General features: G+C 37.2%; 1 protein-coding gene across 1 annotated transcript in view; it reads right to left on the reverse strand.

The window, feature by feature from the left end:
- FIGN (fidgetin, microtubule severing factor) overlaps positions 1-12,956 on the reverse strand; it is a 135,369-nt gene extending 122,413 nt beyond the window's left edge. The window contains exons 1-2 of the mRNA XM_013969269.2: positions 12,567-12,956; positions 11,625-11,794 (exon numbers count right to left, since the gene is read on the reverse strand). Coding sequence (XP_013824723.1) covers positions 11,625-11,649 — 25 coding nt within the window. The 5' untranslated portion in view covers positions 11,650-11,794; positions 12,567-12,956. The remainder of the gene's footprint in view (positions 1-11,624; positions 11,795-12,566) is intronic.

Below are 26,567 nucleotides of genomic sequence, written 5' to 3' on the forward strand. Positions count from 1 at the left end.
GGTCCTGCACTGCACACACATGGTGAGGAGATTAAAAAATGAATTAGATGTGTTCTGCTCTCAAGGAGTTTACAATTTCATAATCAAGAAATACAAATGCACAGCAATCTACAGAGGAAGAAACATGGTGAATCACTGAAAGGAGATTTTTTTTTTTAAGTGCTTAGAGCATATAAAGCAGATGTCAAATGGATCCTGATTAGGGTGGCTCAAGAAGTTTTCAAAGGTGATGCAACATTTGAGCTAGGTGTCAAAGTCCTGGTAGGTTTTCAACTGGTGGAGAAGAACATTCCAGGGAGTAAAAAGAAGATAAACAAAGATTAGTTAGGGATAAATAGAGAAAAGATGGAGTTGCTTCCAGTTTGATAAACATTCAACTTTCATACTGATCTATAATTTTGACATATTTCTTAAGAGATTTGAAGCCCCTCAGTTCATTGGTGCTTAAGTTAATCTTCTTGTTAGTCTATTTATATATCTTACAGGAAAAAAGCACTGGCTAACTAACACTCATCAACTTAGAATTGCTGACACATTTGCTTGTAACCAATTAGTAAGCATATTTAATGAATGGTTTCCATCCCTCCTAAAAGGCTTAACAAAGTGATAAATGGTCCTTGAACTTCCTTCATTATTTCCAAGGCAATATCTAGAGTTTCTTAAACAGAAACAAAAAATCTTTTCATTCTGCTGCTGGTGGGCCACCAATCAAGATTCAAGTGACTCAGACTTACTAGTTGATGACCAAGCATCGTGGATTAAATGGAACTAGAAAAAAAATCTTGAGTCATTGGATCAATTCTTCTTTTATTTAATCAGTAACTGAGACTCAGAGAGGTTGAAGGACTTACCCAAGGTACAATAGGCTGTAGGTATCTGCTGATGTCATCATTTGCACTTTCCAGAGGTACTCTTACAATATTCTTATGATTCTTCATAGACTGTTGAACTTTAGTCAGAGAGTGAACTACCTCTAGTATGAATCAGTACACTCATTCTAAGTAGATCTATTTTTATGACTTCAAACTGGGAAAAATGAAATTTTTAAAGTTAAAACTTAAAAGAAGTTTAAGAGCTCATGCAATATATAAATATTTGGTTCAGAGAAGTGATTCTCAATCCTAACTTTACACTAGAATCACTGGGGTAGAAAAAGAAATTGGTCATCCCTCTGACTTCCCATTTAACTGGTCTGAGATGGGGCTTTGGCAAGTTTTGTTTGTTTTGTTTTTGGTCATTAAGGTACAGCTGGTATTTACAGGGTAGATATAAAACTTATCCTTAAACTTTGCTCACATCAATTTAAATCATAGCTATTTACTTTAATGATTTGAACTCCTATAATGAAAATAAAATGCATTATTTCCCAAAAGGAGACAAAAAAAGATATATTGCAATCCTCAGTAGATTTTCTTCTATAACTTCATTTGAGGTATAACCTAATTGAGTATGTGAAGGAGAAAAAGGAACCTAAGAGTAATATGAATGAATCATCTTTAAAGGCACATGTACTTTTTACACTTTTTTCAAATTTAAAGAAAGAAAAGGGGGGACAATTCTTTTAATTTGGGTTATTATAAACCATGTATATTCCAGATTTGGTACAGAACCTGCCATTTTAAAAAAGGAGAATATAATTTGTTTAGATTATAATACTATGTGCTAATTAATGTGCTAATTCCTAATAAATAATGCTTTCTCAGATAATTATATCAGATTTTTTTTTCATCGCCAACATCACTGAAAACAGTCCTTATCCTTAGCTTCCTTAACAATTTCCCTAATTTTTTTGCCTTTAGCTATTTCCTCATTTCTACAAGCAGTCTTTTACTCTTTGTCCACATTAAAAAATGCTTCCACACTTTACTCCTAGTACACTGCCCAATACTTCTTAATTATTTCAAGCTACCTCCTCATGATCTAAATATCATATTCCAGTGGCTGAAGTAAAATTTGATTTTCCAGATGATCGGGTAATAAACAGCCCTACAGAGAAATACTTTAAAAAAAAAAGAGAGAGAGAGAGAAAAGGCCTCAGCCTTTCAAAACACAGGTATGGGTAAGAATGAATTCCAAGAGCAGGAGGATGGATGAGATAGTAAGGTTTCTGTTGAGTTTGCAAATAGCAAAACAGAAAATTCACTCCCCCACTGGCCCCAAGAACAAGGACACCTGCAAAACTGGCTATTAGAATTTATAGAAAAATATTTTTAAAATATGAATTTAGGTACACATGTGCATTACAACTGTATATCATCAATACCTCCTAAATTGTCATTAGTAGTGGTGGCATTTTGATACTGTAGATTTCAAGGAAATAGAATTATATTAGGGTAAAATGGGGGATTTTTGCTCATCATTATAAACAAACCTATACCACAGGTTGTACTATTCTCATTGGGTATTTTTTAAAATAAACAATACAGAATAGTTTCCTGTAAGGTCTTTTTACTTTGATGCTACAACAACATAAAACAAGACACAAATCAAAAACAAAGAAACAAGCAATAATGCATTGTATGTATTCATTATTAAAAGAACATAGCATAACAAAGAACTTCCAATATTAGATTCTTTTCCTAATAATTTTATTTCTTAAATATTATTGATAGACATTTCACCCATAGTAGGATAAAAAACAAAAACAAAAAATGAACAAAAGCACAAAACAAAGTAAAAACAAACAAAAATCCATAAATCCCAAAAAGGATTTGCATATAGGTAGATTTTTTTTCTTTCTTTCTAGAAAGACTCTACTCAGTCTAAATATCTATTTCTGAATACATTTAGTCCTACTATCTTACAATCCATAAGTAAATTAGTTGATTAGTATTCTTAGAATTACATAAAACATATCTTTCTAATTAGGGAATACATCACATACTTAGTACATTTAAAATCTTCCCATAGAAAGAACAAGCACTGTTCATGCGGGCATACAAAATTCTTCTAGTTTGTCAGACAAGGACTCAGGCCATGTGGGATCCCAGTGCCTACCTGTGGATCATATTAGTGTTCCCCTCAAAAATGTTGCCAAATTGTCTGAATAATTAAAGTGAAAATCTCTCTGTAAAGAACTTTATACCAATACTATAGGAGCAGGATACCACAGCAAAGGGGTGTGGGGGATTAGATCCACATCTTTTATAAGTTGGGCCTAAAATTGACTCCAGATTTGTGACTCATGAACGGAAAGTCAGTTTTAATACAGATGTGCTCTAAAAAGTAAAAATGGCTATTATTCTTAACAAGTTACATATTGAGTATTATTCTTTAAAAATGACTCATAAAATATCTTTTTAAGTACTTAAAGTCATGATTATGTTCTACTCTTTTACCTCTGCTTGAATGTAATTTTTCATTTTCCAGGAAAGGATACATTTTCCAACTAACCCCGTTAACCTAATTACTCATAAAGAAATACCAAAAGCGTTTCCCTGACATCAGTACCTTCACAAAGAAATGGATCTGCACGCATGCACAAGAGCATCTTCCATTTAGATAATCAAAACTGTAATTTTTACTGAAAACATTCTTTTAGATTCATGTAATTTCTGGTAGCAAAATTTATCACCAGCACTCGAAGTGTGCAAATAGGAAGGCTGTCCTATCCATATACTTATTTCTTCATATATTTAAATTCAAAAGTATTACCTGTTAAGCTTTTTTTTTTTTAATTTTTTTTTTTTAATTTTAAAATCTTTAATTCTTACATGCGTTCCCAAACATGAACCCCCCTCCCACCTCCCTCCCTATAACATCTCTCTGGGTCATCCCCATGCACCAGCTCCAAGCATGCTGTATCCTGCATCAGACTAAAAGTATTACCTGTTAAGCTTTAAAGACTAATAGGACTGTTTATTTAATGGCATTTCTCTGATCTTAAATAGGTATTGTAATGAAAATGCCTTCAATATTAAAAAACCTTTTATCCTACTCAGAATAATTATCTTGTAAAATTAAAATCAGTGAATCATACCTAATTAAGATTTATAATTTAGCATCATTCAGGTATATGATCTAAGAGAAGGAGTTTATAATCTTAACTTCAATTTGAAATGGAAAGGAAGAAGCGACTAGAAAGGAAATAAACAGCTATTTTTGTCATAAGAATGCACTAATATTGCCACATATTTACCCAGATTCCTAGTTTAATCTATTTTAAAGCTAAACATTTAATATGAAAACACAATATACTAAAGGATAGGACTAACATGGGAAAAGAAGGTTCCCAAATTCAATTACACCACAGATTTTGTTGATAGGTTATTCAACACAGAATATATGCATTCTGACTCCCTACCTATTGTAAAAATTCCGGTTTATAATGCCTCTAATGCAAAAGATTCCTAAACTGTGGGGTGACTTTATAATTAAATGGGACACTGTTGTAAGAGCTATCTCCAAGCCTCTTTCCATTAAAGTACATGTCAACTGAGAGAGCATGCCTTGTTATTACACAGGGCAAAGATTTTTCCTTCTAGAAGGTCTCACATATAGTATTTCTCTCCACCAAGTCTAACAAGGCATTCAAAATAAGTTCAGTTTTTTTCTTTCTTCAGAAATACCCTTAAAGCCCTCCTCCCCACCCCACCACCAGTCTTGGATTACATAAAAGAATAGTTACTTTTCTGAGGTCTTTGATATTTTTCTGCCTGGCAGAGGCATCTGATGTGGGAAATATCTTTTGAAAATAAATGGTGCAACTTCAAGTGCACTCAGATCCATTACTTGCTGGACATTCCATCGTATCTGAAAAAGCTGGTTGCCTTCAAAATTTAGTTTTAGGGATCTCGATATGAGGCTTGATCTCATTGAGAAGTATCTTTGGAAGCAACAATATTAACGTTTAATCTACCCATCAATTTAAGACTGTTGAAACCAATGGGGAAAGGAGTCAAAGTTGGTAACTACATTTTTCAGGGCGAAGGGGACTGCTCCTGTTTAAGTTCAGAAATGAAGTTTACAATTTCAATATAACATCCTGCAAAGTTAATATCACTGCATGAAAGAGTTACTTTCCATCCTTAACACAGCTTTAACACACGTCACCACATGTTTATACAGCTACAATACCACTTCCTAATGTCAAAACATCAATATTGCTGCTACTATAACAAGGTAATTATTTTTTATGTTTGCCCCTTTTCTCTTACTTAATAAGCTGTGCTTTTATTTCTCAATGGTCAGAATTTTCTATATATTTAGATAATTTAGAATCTATATTAAAAATACTTATTTCACTTGTGCTTGAAACTTGGGTGGGGTCGCAGTGGTACAAAGCAACAGAGAAACCCACAGGCTCTTATTTCAGATCTTACTGAAATCCTCCCACCCTAAACATTCCGTGCCTGGGGAATACATGTTTTAGTGTGTACCTGTCTACAGACAATTACAAAACAGGATTGCTTTTGAGAATATCTGCACAAAAATTCCAGTAATATATGGGAACCCATCAGGCAAAAGACAACATAAGATAAGGGCAAATATTTCAGTCACTATTCCATGTATAGAAAGAGCAGAAGATACCTAGTGGTCCATTTTCCCATCAAGGCCTGTGGACTGGTCAGTCACCAAGAAGGAAACCCAGTGACTTCCACAAAGTTTGTGGGTAATGAAGGCAGGGCCTGCTTCATTGACCTGTGACCTGGGTAGGCCCAGAGGTTCCCCACACAGAAGGGCTCTGCGCTTGGTTTAATGTTCTGCTGTTGCTCTCTTGAATTCTTAATAAATTTTGAACAAGGTGCCCCCCATTTCAATTTTGTACCAAGCCAAGAAATCATGTAGCCAGCCCGAGGTGAAGGTGACGATATATGTTGACAGTAAGGATAATAAATCAGAAGAATTGCAAAAAGTTTACAGCAATACCTAGAAACCCCCGACTTCACATTATACTGCTTTAAAATTATTATTTTGAATGTTACTGTTTCCATGAATAACATTTCCTAAATCCAAAGCATGAAAGGAGAGGTCACTCATTCTCAGATGAGTTTACTGTCCTAAGTATATGGCATTTAATCAATTGTCAGTTGCTTAAAAAGCATAAAATTGACATGAGGTTAATATTAGATGGGGGGGGCACAAATGTTAGATTTTTGGTGGATAAAGTAAAATTCAGCTTCTGCTTTCCTGCCAGCAATATATTCACAAGTTGAATATATAAACTGCCAGCAGAAATATAAGTTCATAAGCAAGGAACTGAGTAAAAGATATTCTCAACAATAAGATATTGGGGAAAAGAAAACATTTTATAAGTATTTTACATGATGTATTCTACGATAAGAAAATACATTCTGTAAGTTATGCACCACTAGTAACTCACATGAAAATAAGAACAAGATCCTAACAGGAAACAAACTTTCCAATCTTACCTAAAAAAATACTTTCTAACAAAGATTTCCTAACATAAAAGTTACAAATACTTAAGCCAGGTTGCAGGAAAAAAAGTTTATCCTTGGGTCTTCATATAATAAATCATGCATTTCTACTTTGAAGATGTATCAGTTTCAAAAATGATTGGAAGCAGTAATGCTGTAAATGCTTTGTGAAAGTCACAGTAGCTCAAATACAAGCAAACTCATCCATTTATACATATATTCCACACAAATACATCTGCATTAAAATTCTCCTTTGAATTCACTGCTTCTAATGTACTCCGAAACCACAGCCCACCATATGCAATGTGAAGCATAGTGTCAATATTCGAATAACAAGACAACAAGTAGATTTGCGGCATAAAGTACATAAATATTACTAACAGAAAGAGCCATATGATAGCTCACGCTAGGATGGCTTCTGCTCACCTATCTTGGCTGCCGCCTCAGTCTCTTAACTAAGATTGTCGTCACCAGGTACGGCGCTCGTATGTGTGCGGAGCTGAGGCAGAGCTCCTGAGTGGGCATCTGTGTTGCTGCCCTGAGGAAACTTTGCATACCCACCTGCTTTTGATTTGCTTCAGACTTATCAGTACAATTTATTTTTACCGTATTCTTACCGACCTTTTATTCCCACTATCTGCATTTCTTGCAGTAAGTACCCCTCAAGTACAACTGCTATTTAAATGATAACATCAAAAATATCAAAAGGTTCAGTAATCAGCAATCATGTCAAAGCACCTAGGCTTGAAATTTATACCGTAATTTAAATGAGAAACTTGATAAAAATTCAAGTTTAGGGGAAAAAATTGAAGAAAATGACAAAGCCCAACCATGAAAAGCACTTTCTAAACAGGCATTTATTGACAGTCTTTCTAAAAGTCTTTCATTTTTAGTAAGTTTTTTAAAAAAATTAGCTATAATCTGGTCTATGTGTGAGAGAGAAAGAGTTAATTTAAAGGTGGAATAATTTTTGGACTTGAAGTCTTCCAAGTAGCACCCCAAAATAATTTCTAAGTTTAATTGATTTTAATAAAACAATAACTTTTATGTATCTCCAAAGGAGCAATTATATTAAGTTTTTTCACTGAAAGAAAACAATTACATTGTTTTCTGCGCCATTTGTTTATTCTAGTTTATCAGTGGCCAAAGATAAAAAAGCAGGTATGCTGATCAATCACATCTTATCAATCAGTACTATAGGTCAGTATTTCACACAAACGTCTGCAGAACAATTTCTCCCCATCAAAGACTTACAGATCAATTTAAATTCCTGGTAATTAAAACGACTAGTTCTACAAAAATAAATATACTCTACAAAAGAAGTATGTAAAATTGTACTCAAGAATATCACAGGCAAAACAGCATATATTTTTAGCAAACTGAGGTTCTAGGAACAAATTAGAAAGTACAAAACATAAAAAGCCTGCAATTGTTTCAAACACACCTAGCAATTCTGCTGATTTTGGACCATTAAAACTGATTACTTAATTAGGCAATCATTCAAGACATCCAAACACTCACAGACAAAAACAGCATAGCCGTCTTTCACCTTGAGATGAAAATTCTGAAAAATGTTGCAGACACTTAAACTTTCAGAATCTGACCCCATGCATAAACTAAGCAAAACATTAAATCCTAAAATGTGACATTGCAAGACTCAGGCAAAAAATAATGTACTTATAATTATATTACTGATCTATTTTTCAGGTGGCTAATATTTTAAACTATCTTAGAAACATCAAGTTATAATACAGACTGTCTCTAGATTCCTGGAAGTACTGTCCCCTTGCTCCCCCCGGTCATACTCTTGTACTAACTAAAAGTAATTAACAAAAATTTTGCTCTCTTGTATGCCTATCAGAAGTACCTGTCTTCAAAGTTCCTGCCTAACATGAATAAACACAACAAAAAAGATGTTCTATGTATGGGGAAAAAAGCACTGGGAAACTCAGTCACAGTAGTCTTTAACAGAACTGCGGAAAAAAACCTCTATGTTTTCACTCAGAAGGTAGCAAAGACATTTTTAAGAATTTCACTGATTCAGTGCAGTCAGGAAAAAGAAAAATATTCTGTTTTCAAAAGACGGTTCCTGAAATAATTCTCAAGAGCCCCTATAAACTGTCTTTTTAGGAGAAGAAAAAAGCAAGTCAACTCACACGTACAGATTACAAACAGAAGTCTTACCCTCTTCCAGGAAAACAAAAATGAGATTTTTATTACCCTGCTATGATTCTTTCATTTCAGACATGATTAATTAGCAAGTATTACACTTCCCCAAACTCCTACCACAGTCTAGTTGTTGATAGACCCATATGAAATAGCAAATAGCCACCAGCAGTAAAAGATAAGTATCCAAAAGTCTATTCCAAAGAAGGAACACTTTCATCATTACCTCCAAATATGAAACAGGCTGCTTTTAACAGCTTTCACGAAAAAAAAAAAAAAAAAATTTTTTTGAAAGTTGGTCATTTTTTCAATAATACCATTTAAAATTCAAATAATGCATGTAACATATTCAGTATTCAAAGATACATGGCATATTTAATCTGTTATCTACCTATATTTTTAACTTAAGCTGAAATTATGAAAGACTTGTGAGTTCCTGCAATTTAAATTGCCAATGATCCACATGCACAATTAATAAACAATAAAGATGATATGAGCAAGCATGTTTTGGGAAATGATTTTAATAGAAAAAAATGGTTTCTTTCTCCACTAAAAGCTAGTATGGCACACATGAAATGAAGATGGGAAATAGAAACAAGGACTAAAAGAGGAAATGAAGGAAAGAGAGCCACTCTAAAACCTGAATGCATGAAAACTCTAATTCTCTATATATTGTTCCACAACACTTTCAAAATAATCTTCCCTTTAAAACAATCACTTTCAAAATGTCCATGTGAACCAAGAAGCCAGCCAAAACTGACTGTACTACAAATATGTACAACGGTCAGTTTAAAAAGGCTGGAGTTTCCTCTCCCACCTTTGCAACTGTTACATCCAAAAAACTTCACACATAGTACAATACTAATACATAGATTTTGTTGGTTCCAGGAAACATTTTTTTAAATCTATCCTGGTCAAAATATCCTTGCTTTTCTTCTGTTGTATTAAATTTAGGATCAAAAACATCAAAGCAGCTTCCACCTCGGACCTAACTTTTAGAGGATCAATGTGACAAGGCAGTCCCTGATAGATGTTTCTCTTGATAAACGACTTGTTCAAAAGAGACATTGTAGCTTTCATTTCCTGACCACAACACACTTTTAATTTGCAACAGCAGAGCTGCCACAGAGTGTGAGCACTTGCCCACTTTCCAGCCTTTTAGGTTTGTAGCTCTGGCTCCTTTAGGCCACACGTTTGAGACAAACAGAATCTAAAAATAATCAAAGTAATAGAATTACAAAATAGGAACCACTGATGCCCCTCTATACATACGCACAAGTGTCTACTTTATAGATTACATATAAACTTTTCCTCTGCAGAATTCTAGTATATGATAACAAGCTTCCTGAATGAACATCACTTGCACAACATGCATTTAAACACACAGGGAAATAAATGATGTGACTATTATTTAATAGTAAGCCGAGACGGGGCGGGAGGGGCCATTTATACATTTAAATCTGCTGTTAAATGTCATGAATTATATGACTGCCTACCCCAATGTGTTTTTTACATATTACTGTAATAATTATTATTACTACTACCCAGAAATCACATTTAAGTATCAATACGGTGAACAGTCAAACCATCCAATTTCTGCTCTCAGCACATTGTCCGAGCTCCGATTTAAAATTTATAAATGTAATATCCTCCTCATCACAGGCAGCAGCCCAATCTGCTCTGAATATATATTACAGCTTTAACATCACAGAGGGAAATCGCCCATCTGGCAATCCCATTCGCTCCAACAGCTCCGGGGGAAAAAAGCTGTGCTCTTTCCTCCTTAAAACATTTCTCAGGGCAAATTATGTGCATCTAAAATAAACAGTCTTCTTATTGATCGCTTCAAAGTCAACAAGTTCCAAATGCAAAATTCAATCAAATCCTTCCTATCATGTAAGAGCGGTGTGTGTTTAGCTCAACAGTCACCAGAGTCCAACCAGAAGTGCCTGTCGCGCATCGGCTCTTGTAGTCCCTTTCCTTGTATTCACATTTGTGTTATGAGAGAGCAGTAACCACGGCCACATTACAGACCCCTGGCAGCTTTGCCCCACTGCTTTTTCTTTATTTCATACTCTCCCTTTCCTTCTTTCTCTCTTTTCAGGGTGAATGCATGGTGGCAGGGGTATATGTAACAAAAACAAAAAACAGAAAAATATTTTAAAGTGGACATATCCTTTGGTTATGCAAAATACTTTTAACATCTTTTTGTTGTTTCCTTCTAGTCTTAATTGAATATCACAAAGTATACACACGGTCACAAGAGCTATTGAAAACCCCCTCTCACTCCATTTACCTGACTTTTTTTGGGGGGGGGGGTAAAGAAAGAGAGATTTCAAACAAAGTCAATTTCAGTGCCTGCTTATTTAATTCTGTCACAGGTTAAAAGTAAAAAGCGCTGACAGGCAGACAAGTGAATGGCAAGGAAAAAAATAAAAAATAAAACCCTACCACTGTTCTTTAAAAGGCAGTAAGGACTTTAAGCAATCAAAATACATTTTTTTATTTTCATGTAAAAGATATCCCTTCACTCACTTACTCCCCCCGAAAAAAAACCCACTCAGAAGAACTGATTACAAAGTGCAATCATGGAGAGAGCAGAGTCAAATTGCATTAATAGATTGAGAAAAAAATTTTCATCCACTTCTGTGTGTGTACATATATATACATTTTTTTTTTCATTAGCAAGGAGTCTTTTCCCCATACTCCCGCCCTCTCCCCTCTCCACCCAGCCCCCTCCCCCAAAAAACCCCATACTGAGTTTAACTAATTTACATACCATTTGACTTCAGCGGTTACATAGTGCATTACTAGTAACATGCAACTTTGGGATTACAGCTAAAACTGATAAAGGTGGACTCCAGTAATTTATTAATCAAAAACTGAAACATACAAACAAGTGATAGCAAAAGCAAACAAGCATTTTAACAAATTAAAATATACATATATATATAAAGGAATTATATATCATGAACAGCTGCTTTCCAAGCAGACAAGCAGAGTCTCCAATGGTTTTATCATACTATTTAATTTGTCTTTCCTATTTAGATGCAAAGGAAGTAAATTCCAAAACTGACATACCATAAACACTGGTGCTACTGATCATTTCTTGCTGGCAGCACAAAAAGCTGAATTGGATTTCTCACAAGCAGGAATTCCAAAGGTTGCTTTTCATTAAAGTCACTTTTCCTCTCAGCTATCAAATGTCACTGCCTTGAAACGTGGGCCCTTTCGTCAGGTATTCATTTAACCTACATGCATATAATTAAGGGGGAAAGCAACATCAACAAAAAGGGGATCTCAGATCACAGGAGAAGAAAGAAAGGAAAAAAAGCACATGACCAGGAATGCAAGTCCATGTCAATTTCACTCACTCCCATTGAAACTAACAAGAGCTCCGGGGAGGACGGTAATAGGATCAGTGGATTGTATATACCATTAAATTATACATCTTTCTCTCCCGTTCCTTGCCAACAATACGCCCACCACGCTGTACCCCATCCAAGATGATGTGCTTACATTTTTCTGCAACCGATCTTCTGACATTTTCACGTTCCTCCAGTCACGGATTGTAATTTAGCCTTAACTTTTTGTGTGTGCAAGATTCTTATTTACACTTCTTATTTACTTAGAAGTTAGTTCCCGAAGAAAGTCTAGCCCCACCCTATGGCTCCGCTTTCTTATTTTTTATTTTTGAAGTAAAAAAGAGAGTAATAAGTAAGCCCAATATATCGGAAAACGAAATTCTTGCAATCGCGAACTCTTAATCCCACACTATTGTTACAATGATTAAGCAGCAAAAATATGCATTCTAATGTTTCAGGGCTACTTTGTACAGAGAAATTAGACATCAGGTTGGCGTACAGAATAGAAACGAGTGCAAATTATATTTAATGTTTAAGGCACAACTCGAAGATCTCTTTTCATTACGGTCTTGAATGTATTTATATTCTTTAAAAATTAAACAAACAACCACAAAAACAAATTTAAACAGATGGTAGAAAACTACGAAGCTCCTCTTACCTGAACTCGCGGAGCGAAAACCCGATAGCTTAGCGTAGCATCGATCCGATGTGTTTGCTGATGAATGGAAGCTAGGGTTAAGTGAAGGTGCCTATGATTTGAAATCATTCCAAGTTTTTGAAGGGAAGACGGACTGCAGCCTCTGCCATGTTGGAATTTCAAACCCAAAACAGCTGCTTGGAAGGAGCCAGCATGCCAGAGGCTGGGCGCAGGCGCAGAGCGCCGCCGAGCCAAATTCAAATCACTTTCACACCAAGAGCCAAAGATCAGTTTTCAAAGGAGAGAGGGAGAAAAGAGACGGCGGCTGCCGCGAGGGAGAGAAGACGGGAGGCAGTGGCGAGAGGCGGGCAGTGGCGAGAGACGGGCAGCGGGAGGACCGGGAGGGAGAGGGAGAGGCGCGCGGAGCCCGCGGAGCTGGAGGGGGAGAAAGGGAGGCGGGAGGCGAGCGGAGAGCGAGCGAGAGGCGCGCCAGAGATTCATGGGCAGGGAGGGCTCAATGGCCGCGCCGCGCTGGCCGGCCGGCCGCTCGGGTCATGTTACACGGCCGGGGCCGCGGCGGCCGCCCAGCCTCGCCGACGCGCTCGCGCCGCCCGGAGGGGGCCCGGAGGTCATGATTACGCGCGCGGGGACCCGGAGCTCTGCCTGCCCGCACTCTCGGGCGGCCCAGCCCGGGGAGAGGGGAGCGGTACCTCCGGAGGGAAGGGGGTGGGGGTGCCTTTCTTTCCCACGCGTGCCCAGCCGGCCCTCGCGCTGCCAGCCCTCCTTCCCAGGCTCTGGGGCCCGCCGCCCCTCCCCGCACGCACTCCCGCCCGCCCCGGGCCCTCTCGACAGCTGCCTCGCCGCTTCCCACGTTCCCCACCCCCATGACTCCGCGCACAGGACGGGACCCGGACCCCCGAGAGCCGGGACCTCACCCTCACTCTCCCTGGGGCTCCCGGCACCAGCCAGAGAATGACTTTATCTGCAAAAAAGAGGAAGCAACTTCGGGGGGAAAAGCCGAATTCACCCAGTTCCCCTCCCCCGCCGCCCTGTGAATAAATAAGATCCGAAGTGGCTAGGTGTGCGGTCCACTCTGCCGTGCTCCGGCTCCCCTCCCTATCTCCCCCAGGCGACTCGGGCCGGGGAACGCAGCGCCCGGGGGCCCCTGGTGCGGGCGGCTGGTGCGCAGGCATAGACGTTAGCCTGCCAGGCTTTCCCAGCCCCCTTCTAGGGAGCAATCTGGGGACCCAGGAGTGGGAAGAGAGTAGGGGCTTTGTGGTGCTGGGAGCTGAAGAAGAATGAAATGTGCAGTTGAATGTGTTGGCTGCATCCCAGGGAGCGATGCAGTGCTGATTGTCTGTTGCTGAGATAGCCTTTTGTTCGGAACATAAGGTTTAAGAAACACACACACGTTTTCTGGGGTCTCTTGTTAGATGTAAATGTGCTGCATCCAGACGCTTACTATGCAGGGTAAGCTCAGTTGGTTTACTAATCACCCCGCCCCACCCCCAAACAACCAGGATCATTTGAATGGGAACCTCATTCAGACTTCTAGGCTGCGAGTATTGCCTTCAACCTATTTCATTCTAGACTAGCCAACCATCCAACTGAGATAATAAAGCAAACAATAACATTTGATCATGATGTCTACGAGATAATGTGCCCGGCAAAGTTCTTTAGAAATTGTAATGAGAAAGAGAGTGAGTGGGGTAATAATTTCTCTTCGTTTTCATTAAATATGACTTTAATAGATAAATGGTAACTTTATACTTTGGCCTGGTGGACACCGGCCCTCTATATTTCAACTAAGCTAAGAACGAAAGAGGCGAATTAAATATTCGACCGGGTGCCCATCAAGCTGAAAATGTTACCTTTGAAGGTTGGAACCGAAAATATACTTTTTAAGACTGACCCTCCTGATAACAAACGGTATTCACGTTTCCTCCAGTTCTCTGTTATAGATTTAATAGACTAAATTGCAACTCTCCAGATGATGAAATGCAGCTTTTAAAATATACCACATATATAGTCCGAAATTAATTTCATTCTCCTGTGATTTTCTTACCTTTAAACAGATAGCTATTGAATGAATACATTTAACTAACACAATGAGGGAAAAAAAAACATTTTAGTTAAATCTAGGCAGATGACAGAATTTAAAAGACAAAAAAAAAAAAAAACCTGATTCAAACTCTTACTAAATATTTCCAGGGAATAAAATGTCTATTTGGAATAGATTTGACCTTTTTGTGCATTAAAAAAAAAAAAAAAAACAGCCTTCAAGATAAAACAGAAGAACTTTATTCTGATTAACAGAGAACACTGAAGCCCCTTTAGTTATATTTACAAGATAGCTTTGAAAATGATATTATGAGAAGTGGCCCATTGGATTTCACCACAAAGAAATAAGTGTAGGAAAGTATCTATGGGTCACTGTTGGATTGAGTACAGATGAATTAAACAACAACTGTGAAGAATTTATAATTTCAGTTATTGCCCATGTGGAGAATGCCGATGACAAGCCCTGTGTGCAATTCAAGCAAAACTCCTCTGTCCTTGTTTGTTAAAAAAAGTTCAAAGCTCATCAACCTTTAACACTAAATTCCTAGTACTGAATTTACAGTTCCTCATGTAAACCAAAACACTGAATAAAACAGAAATAATGGAATAACCACTGAGTAAGAACAATGTATTTTGATGATCAACTTAAATTCATTTTCAGTGCTTATAGTAAACTAAGTCCTACTTTTAAAAGGGAGCAGGAAAGTGTGGTTAGCAGAAGTATATTCACAGATAAGTATACTTTTTCCAGTTCTCTTACATATTCATTTGAAATACAGATTATAAAATCTATCGTTCACCATACAAATGAGCATAAGTAACTTTGGAATCAAAGAAATGGAAACTATTCAAAAGATCATTGCTTATATTTACATAGAGTTTTCAAAGTGTTCAAAATTACATATATTCCCAGGGGAAAAAAGGCTTATGTAATAAAATATTATGGGATTTGCACAACTAATGAAATCCATAGTGGAGTTCATCATCCCACTATTTCTAGCTTTCTATCTTCTTATGTATGGGGAAAGGCTGCTTTTCTTACATTACATTTTGCAGAGGAATATGAAGCTTTGTTTTTCCAGTTTCATTTTTTTTTGTTGTTATAAAATTAGCGTAATGTTTCATTTTTGTTGTCTTAATAAAACTATAATGATGTGATTCAATTAAATAGCATTTTAATAGTCACTGTATTCTAGCTATGTTTTTAAAGATGTATTCTAAAGTTTCTGGTTATAATTGATACCTATCTTTATACTATGTTTTATGAAACTTTTCTTGTGGTAACAAGAGAATAAGAAATTGAATCTTTAAAGAAAGCTGATTGGCTAGTCAAAGAAAGAGTTAATTCAATGAAAACCTGGGCTAATTGTTTTCCCCACTGCGTTATATATGTTATATATGTTGCTTATCTCTTTCTTTTACTTTTTAGATGTAGAAATTTAGATGCATTTCTAATACACAGTATATTCTGACTTGGGCTTTTAAAGAAAATCAGAAGAAAAGTAAACATGAAGTATCCCTTTTTCTTTCAGGATTGTGTGTGTCTCTCTGTGTGTGTTTTCCTCTCAAAATCATTCAGACGGAAAAATTATTTTCCTTTTCCTTGTTCTTATTCTCACTACACAAATCAACAACAACAAAGGGTAAGAAAATAAGCAAGCTGATACTGAAGGGATTTTACAGATGCCCCTATATTTGTCTGTGCTGGACTAAGGAAAATTTGACCCAGGTTAGACACAGAGGTGTGCTTTACCCATGTGATGGGAGAGGAAAACAACGGAAAGATGAGGGTAGATAGAGTGTAGAGAAGATGAAGGAGAAGAAGGTGACAAGATGCCTTACAGAGAAAAATAAGTTTCTATAATGTATGGTTTATTATGAAATGCTCAACACAATTCAACTTTTAAAACTGCTTTTTAGTTTCAAACTCAAGGACTATTTTAATGAAACATTAAACTAGTAATATCTTCTTCCAAACTGTGTTTCAAAAACCATTCCAAGACTTAACAGCTATTTACAAGATCTACACATTTTTCTTTCATATTGCTCACAAAATCTGAAGTGTCTTACAATAATGCAAATTACTGACATAGTAATTTTTTAATGTTTCCATAAAATTGCAGTTTAAGGATCTTCATTTGCACCTCAGCTGAGACTACTAAGAAGTTCTTATGCACTATTCCCCTCCTCAAAAAAAAAAAAAAGTGAAGACCTTGACCTCATTTTTGTGAAATTACTCAATTTGTTAGAATTACACTTGAATACAGGTACTGTCAAATGGCATTAGAGTGGTCTGTATATCTCTTCTGTGACCTCACCCTACAGTGGAGAGACAACCAGAAAATCCTGTGATAGGTTCACCAGAGATGTTTTCTTGGTTTTGCAAGTGTTTTCTTCTAATAACCTGAGGATTATGGTTTTTTTTCATTCACTCTTTAAATGGTGGTACTGTTCATATATTTACTGCAGCTTCTGCCTGATTCTCAATCTCATTTAGGAAAAGTACATACTGAACACTTATTGTGGTTAAAAGCATTGCCCTAAAAATTGCAGAGGATTTAAAAGAAAACCGACATTAATATGTCATGGATGTGTCCAGATAAATATAGTTCAAAGTGAATGTTGAACTATAATAAATGACTCATAAAGGGGTTCTGTTCAGAAGATATGGCTTCTTTCATGAAGGAGACGTCCGTTTTCCTGGCCTTTGTAGTCTCAATCTTTATTTTCCTACACAACAAACTGCTTGTCATTTGCATACACCGTGTCATCTGTCCCCTCTGTGCCTTGCTTTTCATTGAGCTCCCTGTTTGCCCTCCTCTTCTGTGTGCTAACTCCCTGCAGACACTCAGAGCTCTTATCTCCTCCAAGGGAGACTTCCCAGCCTTTCTAGGGGCACTTCGGTGTCTTTCCCCTGGGCTCTTTTCAGACTCTGTATCTCTTTCTCTCATTAGCACATCATTTTAAAAGTATCTTTGTATTTGATCCCTCTGTTATAATTGTAAGCTTCTTGAGGGCAGGCATCATTGTAATTTCCACCCTTGTTTTTTTTTTTTTTTTTTTTCTCCCTAGTGCTTAAAATAGTGACAATAAACATTTAGTGAGTAAAAGTTTATTGAGGAAATTAACGAGTTGACCTGTTGCCTTCACAAAGGCAGCAAAGAACAAAACTACCTAGTCAACAGCATCTGATTTAGTTTGGTTGAGCCCTTGTTTTGTACAGACACAAAGCAGGAAATAAAGATGAGGATGAGAATAGGGGATGCATTATAGAGGAACTTCATTCAGTCCTTGAATGAGAGGTTTGCATTGCAGCAGGTAGGTAACAGGAAGCTCTCCGTGAGTTTTTAAGCAGGAGATTTATGAGGTCTGAGACCTGCTTTAAGAAGATATAGCTAATAGAACTGGAAACAGGGAGACGGACTGGGAAGTTATTGCAATGGCCTATCATTTTCTGGTCCCTCAAACTGTCAATCCTTCCTGTAGGGTCCAGTGATATGCTTCCTTGCCTTCTTTATAGATGGTCTATCTGTATTGATTGCTCAATACTGTATGTTCATTTTGTAATATTACAAAATGTCAGTGTGTTTAAAAGCATTCATTTAATGTCAAAGATATAAAAAGGTACAATACATTGGGATGGAATGTTTTTCTTCCTCAACCTGGACATAGTCTTTCTCCTCATTATTTCACTTCCCCCTCCCCTCCATCACCCTGCCGCTTTACAATTAGTTCCACTCAGCCTGTGCTTTTAGCTTAGCAGGTATTTCATTTTCAAGGGAAGTAATGCCTGAAGATAAGAAAAGTTCCTCCCTGGAGTATGTTTGGGCAAGCAAAATAAGCAAAGTGAATTTGGTTTTTATATACTGGATAAAAATATAGATGCACATTTCCTTCATTTGAAGTATATTAAAGTTTCCTAAACAGGATTTTTAATTCACTTAAAACAGCATTAGGTTAGGTGGGCTGTTGGTGCTTTGAATTAATGTGCAAGCTGTTAATCTCCATAGACCTGGATTTAAAATTAGACAAAGCAATAATTAGTTTGGCACCATCATTTGACTACCCAGAGGGTAATAATGTAGGTCATAAAATACTACAGTCTGGCACAAGTTTTTTTGTACAAAACAAGGATCTGGTATTAGGTGGTGTGAAAAAAAAAAAAAAAAAGATTGTCACTGGGAAGTATAATGGCTTAGCTTTTGATGTGTGTTCCACTATTCCTAAAAAGACCTAAATTCAGCAATTCTTATCAGGTTTTCCTGTTTAAGGTGAGTCTTTCCCTTCTAAGTGATACAAAGAAATCTTCCTACCTTCCCTCAGTAGCTGGTGTTTCCTGCCCTCTCACTGGCCCGTAATGTTTCCACACAGCATTTGTGCATTTAGTCACAGAATTAAGATTTTAATTTGCACTACACTTTTATTTACCTGTAGTTTTTCCTCCCATCAGTTTGCCATTTTGACAAATTATAAAAATGGCATACTGTAAACATTTTTAAAAATATAAAAGTGTTGCATTCAAGGAAGTGCTTAGCATATATACCTTGATTTGTTTTCATGGCAAATGACTACTGGCAATATCAATAATTCAAGAACAGAGACAATGAAAATACAGAAGAATTGCATTTGGATACTTCTTCCTGTCAATCATCTTTGCCAGATTCCTATTTGAACATTCAGAAAATGAGGAAGACATCAGATTAGCCTTAAGTATAAGTAATAGTTTTCTGTTTCCTTACACTGCTCACCCCAACTAAGCTTTTAAAGCACAGGTATCTTGGGTGTCTCTGTCTAGCTTAATATTTAAAGCTATGGAAATAATGTTTTAATATTGCATTGAAAATATATTTCATACAATATAGATGTACAGACTTTATATTTTACATAAAGCAATATGCATGCACCTGTGTGTATCTATAGAGAGTCTTATGTATTAGATGAGGATATTCACAAATCATTTAAGTTGAGCTTTTCAAGTGATGTGAGCTACTGATACAAACTTGCTAATGATAATTATAGAACTGATGCTGATTTAGTCATTTCAAAAAAGCCACGGAGGCATAATTAGTGTCTGAATGGCCTCAATATTGCATTATTAGGAGGCTAGGGTGAAACTTGAAATGAGAACATCAAGGCTGATAACAGAAAAGAAAACATGAAATACATACATAATTCATTCTGAGATATTATAAAGGTTTGTAACCAGAAACAATAATTTGCAGAAAGCATCTCATGTACTAGAGCCAACTGCAATCATTTGGTCAACCTGTTAAAAAGATCAAATAGTATATTCTTAGCTATTCTCAGTGGTGTCTTTGTAATAAAGTAGCAGCAAACAGACACTGTTTGCTTCTGGTCACTTTTAAAGAATGTTCAGTTTATCAGTAGGGACTTTAATCTCAACCTTAATAGAGTACAAAAGCAGCCTTGTTCCTGTGCTTCTCTCCTTAAGGCCACAAGCCATGAGCGTTTTGGTTTTTTTTTTTTTTATTCAAAAGAAGAAAAATAAAATTCTTCTCAGAACACTAAACACTGTTGTTTTTTTTTCCAAGCAGTAATTTTCATTCACCTTTCCCTTTTTCATACTTCTCTTCTCCGTCTCCTTGCTAATGCACAAATGCTCCACCATACTTCACAGTCATCACTAGAGTGAGGACAGGAAGATGCCTACAAGGTATCCCCTGCCTTGGACCCCTGCCAGGCCAGCCATTATCAGATGACCTAGTGTGCTGGTTGACTAGGGCATTATAACTCGAAAGTCCCCTCTTGGTACTGTCTCCTATTAGGGGACAAAAGATATGAATAGCTCTCAAACCATGTAAAACATAGACGCAAACTACAACTTAGCCATTCTTTCCTTTTAGCATAGGCACACAGGTAATCAGACAACAGCATCTTTGAATATAAACTGTATACTATCTCAAATACTTGCTTCCAATGTGGTTGTCAATGTTGTTATTAGTCTCCAAAAATGACAAGCTTAGGTTGTATTGCATGTAGTTTGTTACTTATCATGCATGCATGCATGCTTAGTCGCTCAGTCATGTCCAGCTCTTTGTGACACCCATGGAATGTAGCCTGCCAGGCTCCTCTGTCCATGGGATTCTCCAGACAAGAATATTAGAGTGGGTAGTCATGCCCTCCTCCAGGAGATCCTTCTAACCCAGGAATCGAACCTGCATCTGCTGCATTGCAGGCGGAACCTTTACTGTCTGAGCTACGAGGGAAGCACCACTTATCATGAATAAGTAATGTCTTCTGTTTTCTAAAGAGACATCATACTTACAGAACAATCAGATTTTCAACTATCTGAGTGAAGAGAGGGTGAAGAGAACCATAAGTAACCAGGATGTTAGTTACGGAAATGGTAAGAATACGTGCTTGGATGCAGGTTGGGGTATTACGTGCATCAAATATGGTGAATGAGACCAGACTATATTCTGGTCTCCCAACTACTGCAGCCAATCAATTTAATACAAACAATAAAGTTAATTTATTTACTAAGGCTCACCACCATTCTTTATAATATCAGGAATCTCATCTGTACCATGGTTGTTATGAGTGGGGCCCCCTGAAGTTGTTGTACTGCACAACTGAAGTGTTTGCACATTACAACCTGTATATGAACAAGTACAGTCTAATTTACTTGTCATACTTTCTATCACAGTGGTATGGATACAGGTAAGTTTTTTAATTATCTAATTTATATCTTTACTTTAAGAACCTACTTTTCCTAAGTTTCAATGACTCATAGTGCAGGTAAGAGGCCATCCTTTCAAAACTAATCAGGAGCCTGGGATGTGGAAACTATTATTATGAACATTAATTAAAATATTTAAATACTTTTGGGCTTAAGCAAATAATAGAGATATTGATTAGCTAAATATAATAGTAACATGAATGTAAGCATTTAAATATTAACTTTCTTAAAGAATTTAAGGTAAAAATGTCTGTGGTCTGGCACATAGGAGACACTCAACTTTCAAATGATTGAATGAAGGAATGGAGCTAAATCCATCTAAGGAAGAAACAGCACAAAGGTAAAATTAGGAAGTAGCCACAGTACTGGAAAAGGTCAGTTTTCATTCCAATGCCAAAGACGGGTAATACCAAAGAAGGTTCAAACTACTACACAATTGCATTCATTTCACATGAGAGCAAACTAATGCTCAAAATCCTCAAAGCTAGGATTCAATGGTATGTGAATCAAGAACTTCCAGATTTGCAGGCTCTATTTAGAAAAGGCAGAGGAACCAAGGAACAAATTGCCAACATCCTTTGACTCATAGAAGAAGCAAGAGAATTCCAGAAAAGCATCTACTTCTGCTTCACTGACTATGCTAAAGCCTTTGACTGTGTGGATCACAACAAACTATGGAAAATTCGTAAAGAGATGGGAATTCCAGACCACCTTACCTGCCCCCTGAGAAACCTGTATGCAGGTCAAGAGGCAACAGTTAGAACCAAACATGGAACAATGGACTGGTTCCAAATTGGGAAAGGAGTAAATCAAGGCTCTATATCGTTTCCCTGCTTATTTAACTTGTATGCAGAATACATCATGCTAAATCCTGGGCTGGATGAAGCAGAAGCTGGAATCAAGATTGCCAGGGGAAATATCAATACACTCAGATATGCAGATGACACCACCCTTATGGCAGAAAGTGAAGAGGAACTAAATAACCTCTTGATGAAGGTGAAAGAGAGTGAAAAAGCTGGCTTTAAAACTCACCATTCAAAAAATGAAGATCATGGCATCCAGTCCCATCAGTTCATGACAAATAGATGGGGAAACAATGGAAACAGTGACAGATGTTATTTTCGGGTTCCAAGTCACTGCAGATGGTGACTGCAGCCATGAAATTAAAAGACACTTATTCCTTGGAAGGAAAGCTATGACAAACCTAGACAGTGAATTAAAAAACAGAGACATCACTTTGCTGACAAAGTTCCGTATAGCCAAAGTTATGGTTTTTCCAGTAGTGAGAGTTGGACCATAAAGAAGGTTGAGCACCAAATAATTGATGCTTTTGAACTGTGGTGTTGGAGAAGACTCTTGAGAGTCCCTTGGACAGCAAGGGGATTAAACCAGTTAATCCTGAAGGAAATCAGTCCTGAATATTCATTGGAAGGACTGATGCTGAAATTGAAGCTCCAATACTTTGGCCACCTGATGCGAAGAGCTGACTCCTTAGAAAAGACCCTGATGTTGGGAGAGACTGAAGGCAAGAGGAGAAGGAGATGACAGAGGATGAGATGGTTGGATGACATCACCAACTCAATAGACACAAGTTTGAGCAAACTCTGGGAGATGATGAAGGACAGGGAAGCCTGGCTACCATAGTCCACAGGGTCGCAAGAGTCAGACATGACTGAGTGACTACATAACAACACCAGAGTGTCTTAGCCCTTCTTAGAACCTTGAAAATAAGAGGGAATTAAACAATGCAACAGGAAAAAAAATGGGGATGGACATTGTTGTACCAGAAAAGCAGTCAAACATCGAGCCATTAACAAGTTTAGTTACTGAATCTGGGTATTTTGAAGAAACACAACTTTTTACCTGTGATAACTTAAACTATAGAGAATGAACATAAACTTATAAAGTATCATTTCATTGTACTGACAGTGAGGCAAGTAATGAAAGCTTTTGCTTGAAATAGTTTTCTCTAGGATCACTGTCAATGTTTACCTCCCAGAAGGAGGAAGAGGGGAAGGAAGGTGGGCAGGAGGGGAGGAGTAGGCAGAGGAAGGAGGGGAATAAATATTGAATCATTTAAAAGTATAGAGGCATGACTTCAAGAAACTCCTACATATAAATATTGCTTCAAAAATAAAAACCATTCTTATAATGACTATAATTATATTTTTAAAAACTGAACAATTGAGCAGCATGCTCATGTCAAACGCTGTATAATGAAGGCCACTTTTGCTTCAGCTGCCAGAGCTATAGGAACTTTCTTTCCTTCCTTCCCTTTCCAGTTTCCCTGTAACAGTCTTAATTTTGCTCTATTTCTATAATTAAACATGCACCAAATCTACTTTCATGGTAACAATATTCCACAAGTTTTGTGCTGGCAGCATGTCACAGTGGATGCAGTATTGAAGAACAATAAATAGAGACAAAACCTCTGAAAGAAATCAATGAAATTTTTTCTATGATTTCCACACAAGCCAGTTAGTCACCTTGCTAGTTCCCGTAGTCGTTTCAGTTTCTCAGTCTCCTGGAGTTACACTCAGTTAATTCAGGAATGTTCCTCTTCTCCTAGTCCTTTCCTTCTTGTGAGAAGCATTCTAGGGCCTCTTCACCATGGAGGCTGTCATCCACAGCCTCGCTCTGTCTTCGCTGAGGTTTGATTCATTCTAACTCAGTTTTGGTGCTTGAGTCTTCATAGTGGACACTTCTGTAGTCGGTATCTCCGGTCCTATAATGGAGTCTTCAGCCTGCGTGATCCAAGTAGCATGTGGTCACAGCCCAGAGCATGTTTCCTCTCAGCTTTTCTGTATCCCTCTAGAGTCTTCTTGAGTATTTCCCAGTGCCATGCTTTGTGTCTGCCTTCTGAGAGTCTGGCCTCAGATCCAATCCTGTGGATATCCTATTCACTCACTGCTCCTATTCCACAAGGACACCATGATTACCCAAACCTTTTTGAGAAGAGAGAATGGGAAGGAACAGCGAGAACCCCATACCTAAACCCCAATCCTATTTGTCCTCTTTTCTTTAATGGTCAAACCCCTCTCCTTCCACCTGTGTCCTCATCTATCTCTTCCCCTCCTTCAATCCAATGGAGTTTTTGATCATTTTCTGTATTGGAAAAAAATTATTTTTTACTTCATATTGTAAGCTTTCCAACTTTATTTTTGGTATAAACTCTGCCTACATTCATAAGGCTTTTCATTTGTAATCTTCAAAGACGTTCTCTCTCAAAAACCCTTTGCCTTTTTTTTTCTCTTTTTCAAGATGATTTGTTTCTATGGTTGTAACTCAAAGCTGAGATTTTGACTGTTGTTTATTCCCTAACCCTCTAATCCCTCACTGGGAAGATGATGAAATTGTGTGGTAAGGATAATGGATCCAATGTAGAGGATGTCCAGGGGAAGATTAGTTAATATCTCAAAATATGGCCCTATTATCCCACCATTATTAGCATGCTAGAGTGAAAGAAATCTTTATCGAGAAGCACCTCAATCCTCTCAGAAAATAGCTAAGTATTAATTGCTCCCACACATTCTGCCAGCATGGCCTTTAGAACTAATTGATAGTTTAGTTACAAGCAGCATTGAACATAGCAACAAACATCTCCATTATGCTTTTTCCATTTGGGGCTGATTTTTTGGGTGTTTGTATCTCCAACATTCCAGAAGTAATCTCTATGGATAAACAAACTTGAATTTGCTGTGGGTCATCCACTGAGGTAGGCTTTTACCTAACTTATTTCACATAATTTTGGGGAAGGGGTTACTTCCATTAAATTTTTTAGGTAAGAAAACTGACTCTCAAAGAGGATAAATAATTTGCACCAAGGGCAGAAAACTAGTGAACGGCAGAGCTAGGCTCACACCCAGTTCTATTTTATTCCCGTTCCTGGGTATTATTATTACGTCTAGCGCTTGTCGTGATCACTTTTAGTGCTGTTTTACGCCTCTGTGCTTCACTGAACATCACTCTATGTACCCACCTAGAATCAGTGTCATGACTGCAAGGAAATTGCTCGATACTTTTCAGACTTGTTCAGGCAAAATTTCCCATCCTAATTAGATTTGAAGTTATTCACTCAAGCTGTAAAGCAGAGCCGAAACACTGTGCAGTGGAGTTCTTGTTTATTGTTCAGTTAAACTGGTAGTTCTCAGATACATTTCTTCTGAAATGTCAACTGCTTAAGTTGATGGGGTGAGGGGACAATACCGCAGACCAAATGTGTTTCTATATTCTAATGCCCATTCTCTTTCATTTGTTTGAGAAATGTTCATGATTAAAATATGTGAATTTTTCAATAATTATGTTTTCACTTGATTTTTCCTAAACTAAAAATGATACACATTGAGGGTGACTTCTTTCATAGATAGCATTCTGTTCCTTCTTCCATGTTTTTTTCTCATTAAAACTGACTTTTTATCATAAGTCACAGTTATCCTTTCAGAAAATACAGAAATGTAATGCAGAAATTCATCCAGGTCTGAGGTTAAAATTGAAATAGAACTATGTAAGTATACATAATATATTATAATATACATTTACAAATTCAAAGTGGGTTTCTAAGATCTTTGGTAAATTTAATGTGCTTTAGAAAAGCGAACACTTCTACTTTTCCACCAAACAAATGTAGAACCTTAGGACTAAATCTCTATCTGCAGAAAAATCGTAAGACTGGAAGAGATACTTAGTATTCCTTAAGCCAACATTTCTCAAAGCATGGTCTCAAACCCCTACGGTAGACTCATCTAGAGGAGGTTACTGTATCCTGTTCTAGCTAAATTAGAATCTCTAGAGGGGAATCATGGAATCTACATTTAACAGGCTCCTATGATGATTCTTTAATGTACTTAAATCTTGTAATGTAGATCTAGACCACTCCCACCTTCAAGCAAGAATCATAAAATTCCAAGGAACTTGAATCCAGTTATACTCAGTCTATCCTCCTTTCCTTCCTTCCTTCTTTTTCCTATATATTGTTAGATTGTTATGTAGATGATAGAGAAAGAGAGAGAATATTATCTGCTAGCAGATGAAACAAATACACTTTCTCCTTCCTGAAACTTACTGATTCCTTTTGCCCTATTTTGAGTGCAGAAAGATCCTTCTCATCCTTACACCCAGCAACACCTCAAGGCACAGCTAAGTGTTTGCGTCTTTAGACCTGGGTTCAGTCCCTGGGTTGAGAAGATCCCCTAGAGAAGGGAACAGCTACCCACTCAAGTATTCTGGCCTGGAGAATTCCGTGGACAAAGAAGCCTGGCTGG

Source organism: Capra hircus, chromosome 2, assembly GCF_001704415.2.
Source record: "Capra hircus breed San Clemente chromosome 2, ASM170441v1, whole genome shotgun sequence".
Taxonomy (NCBI): Eukaryota; Metazoa; Chordata; class Mammalia; order Artiodactyla; family Bovidae; genus Capra; species Capra hircus.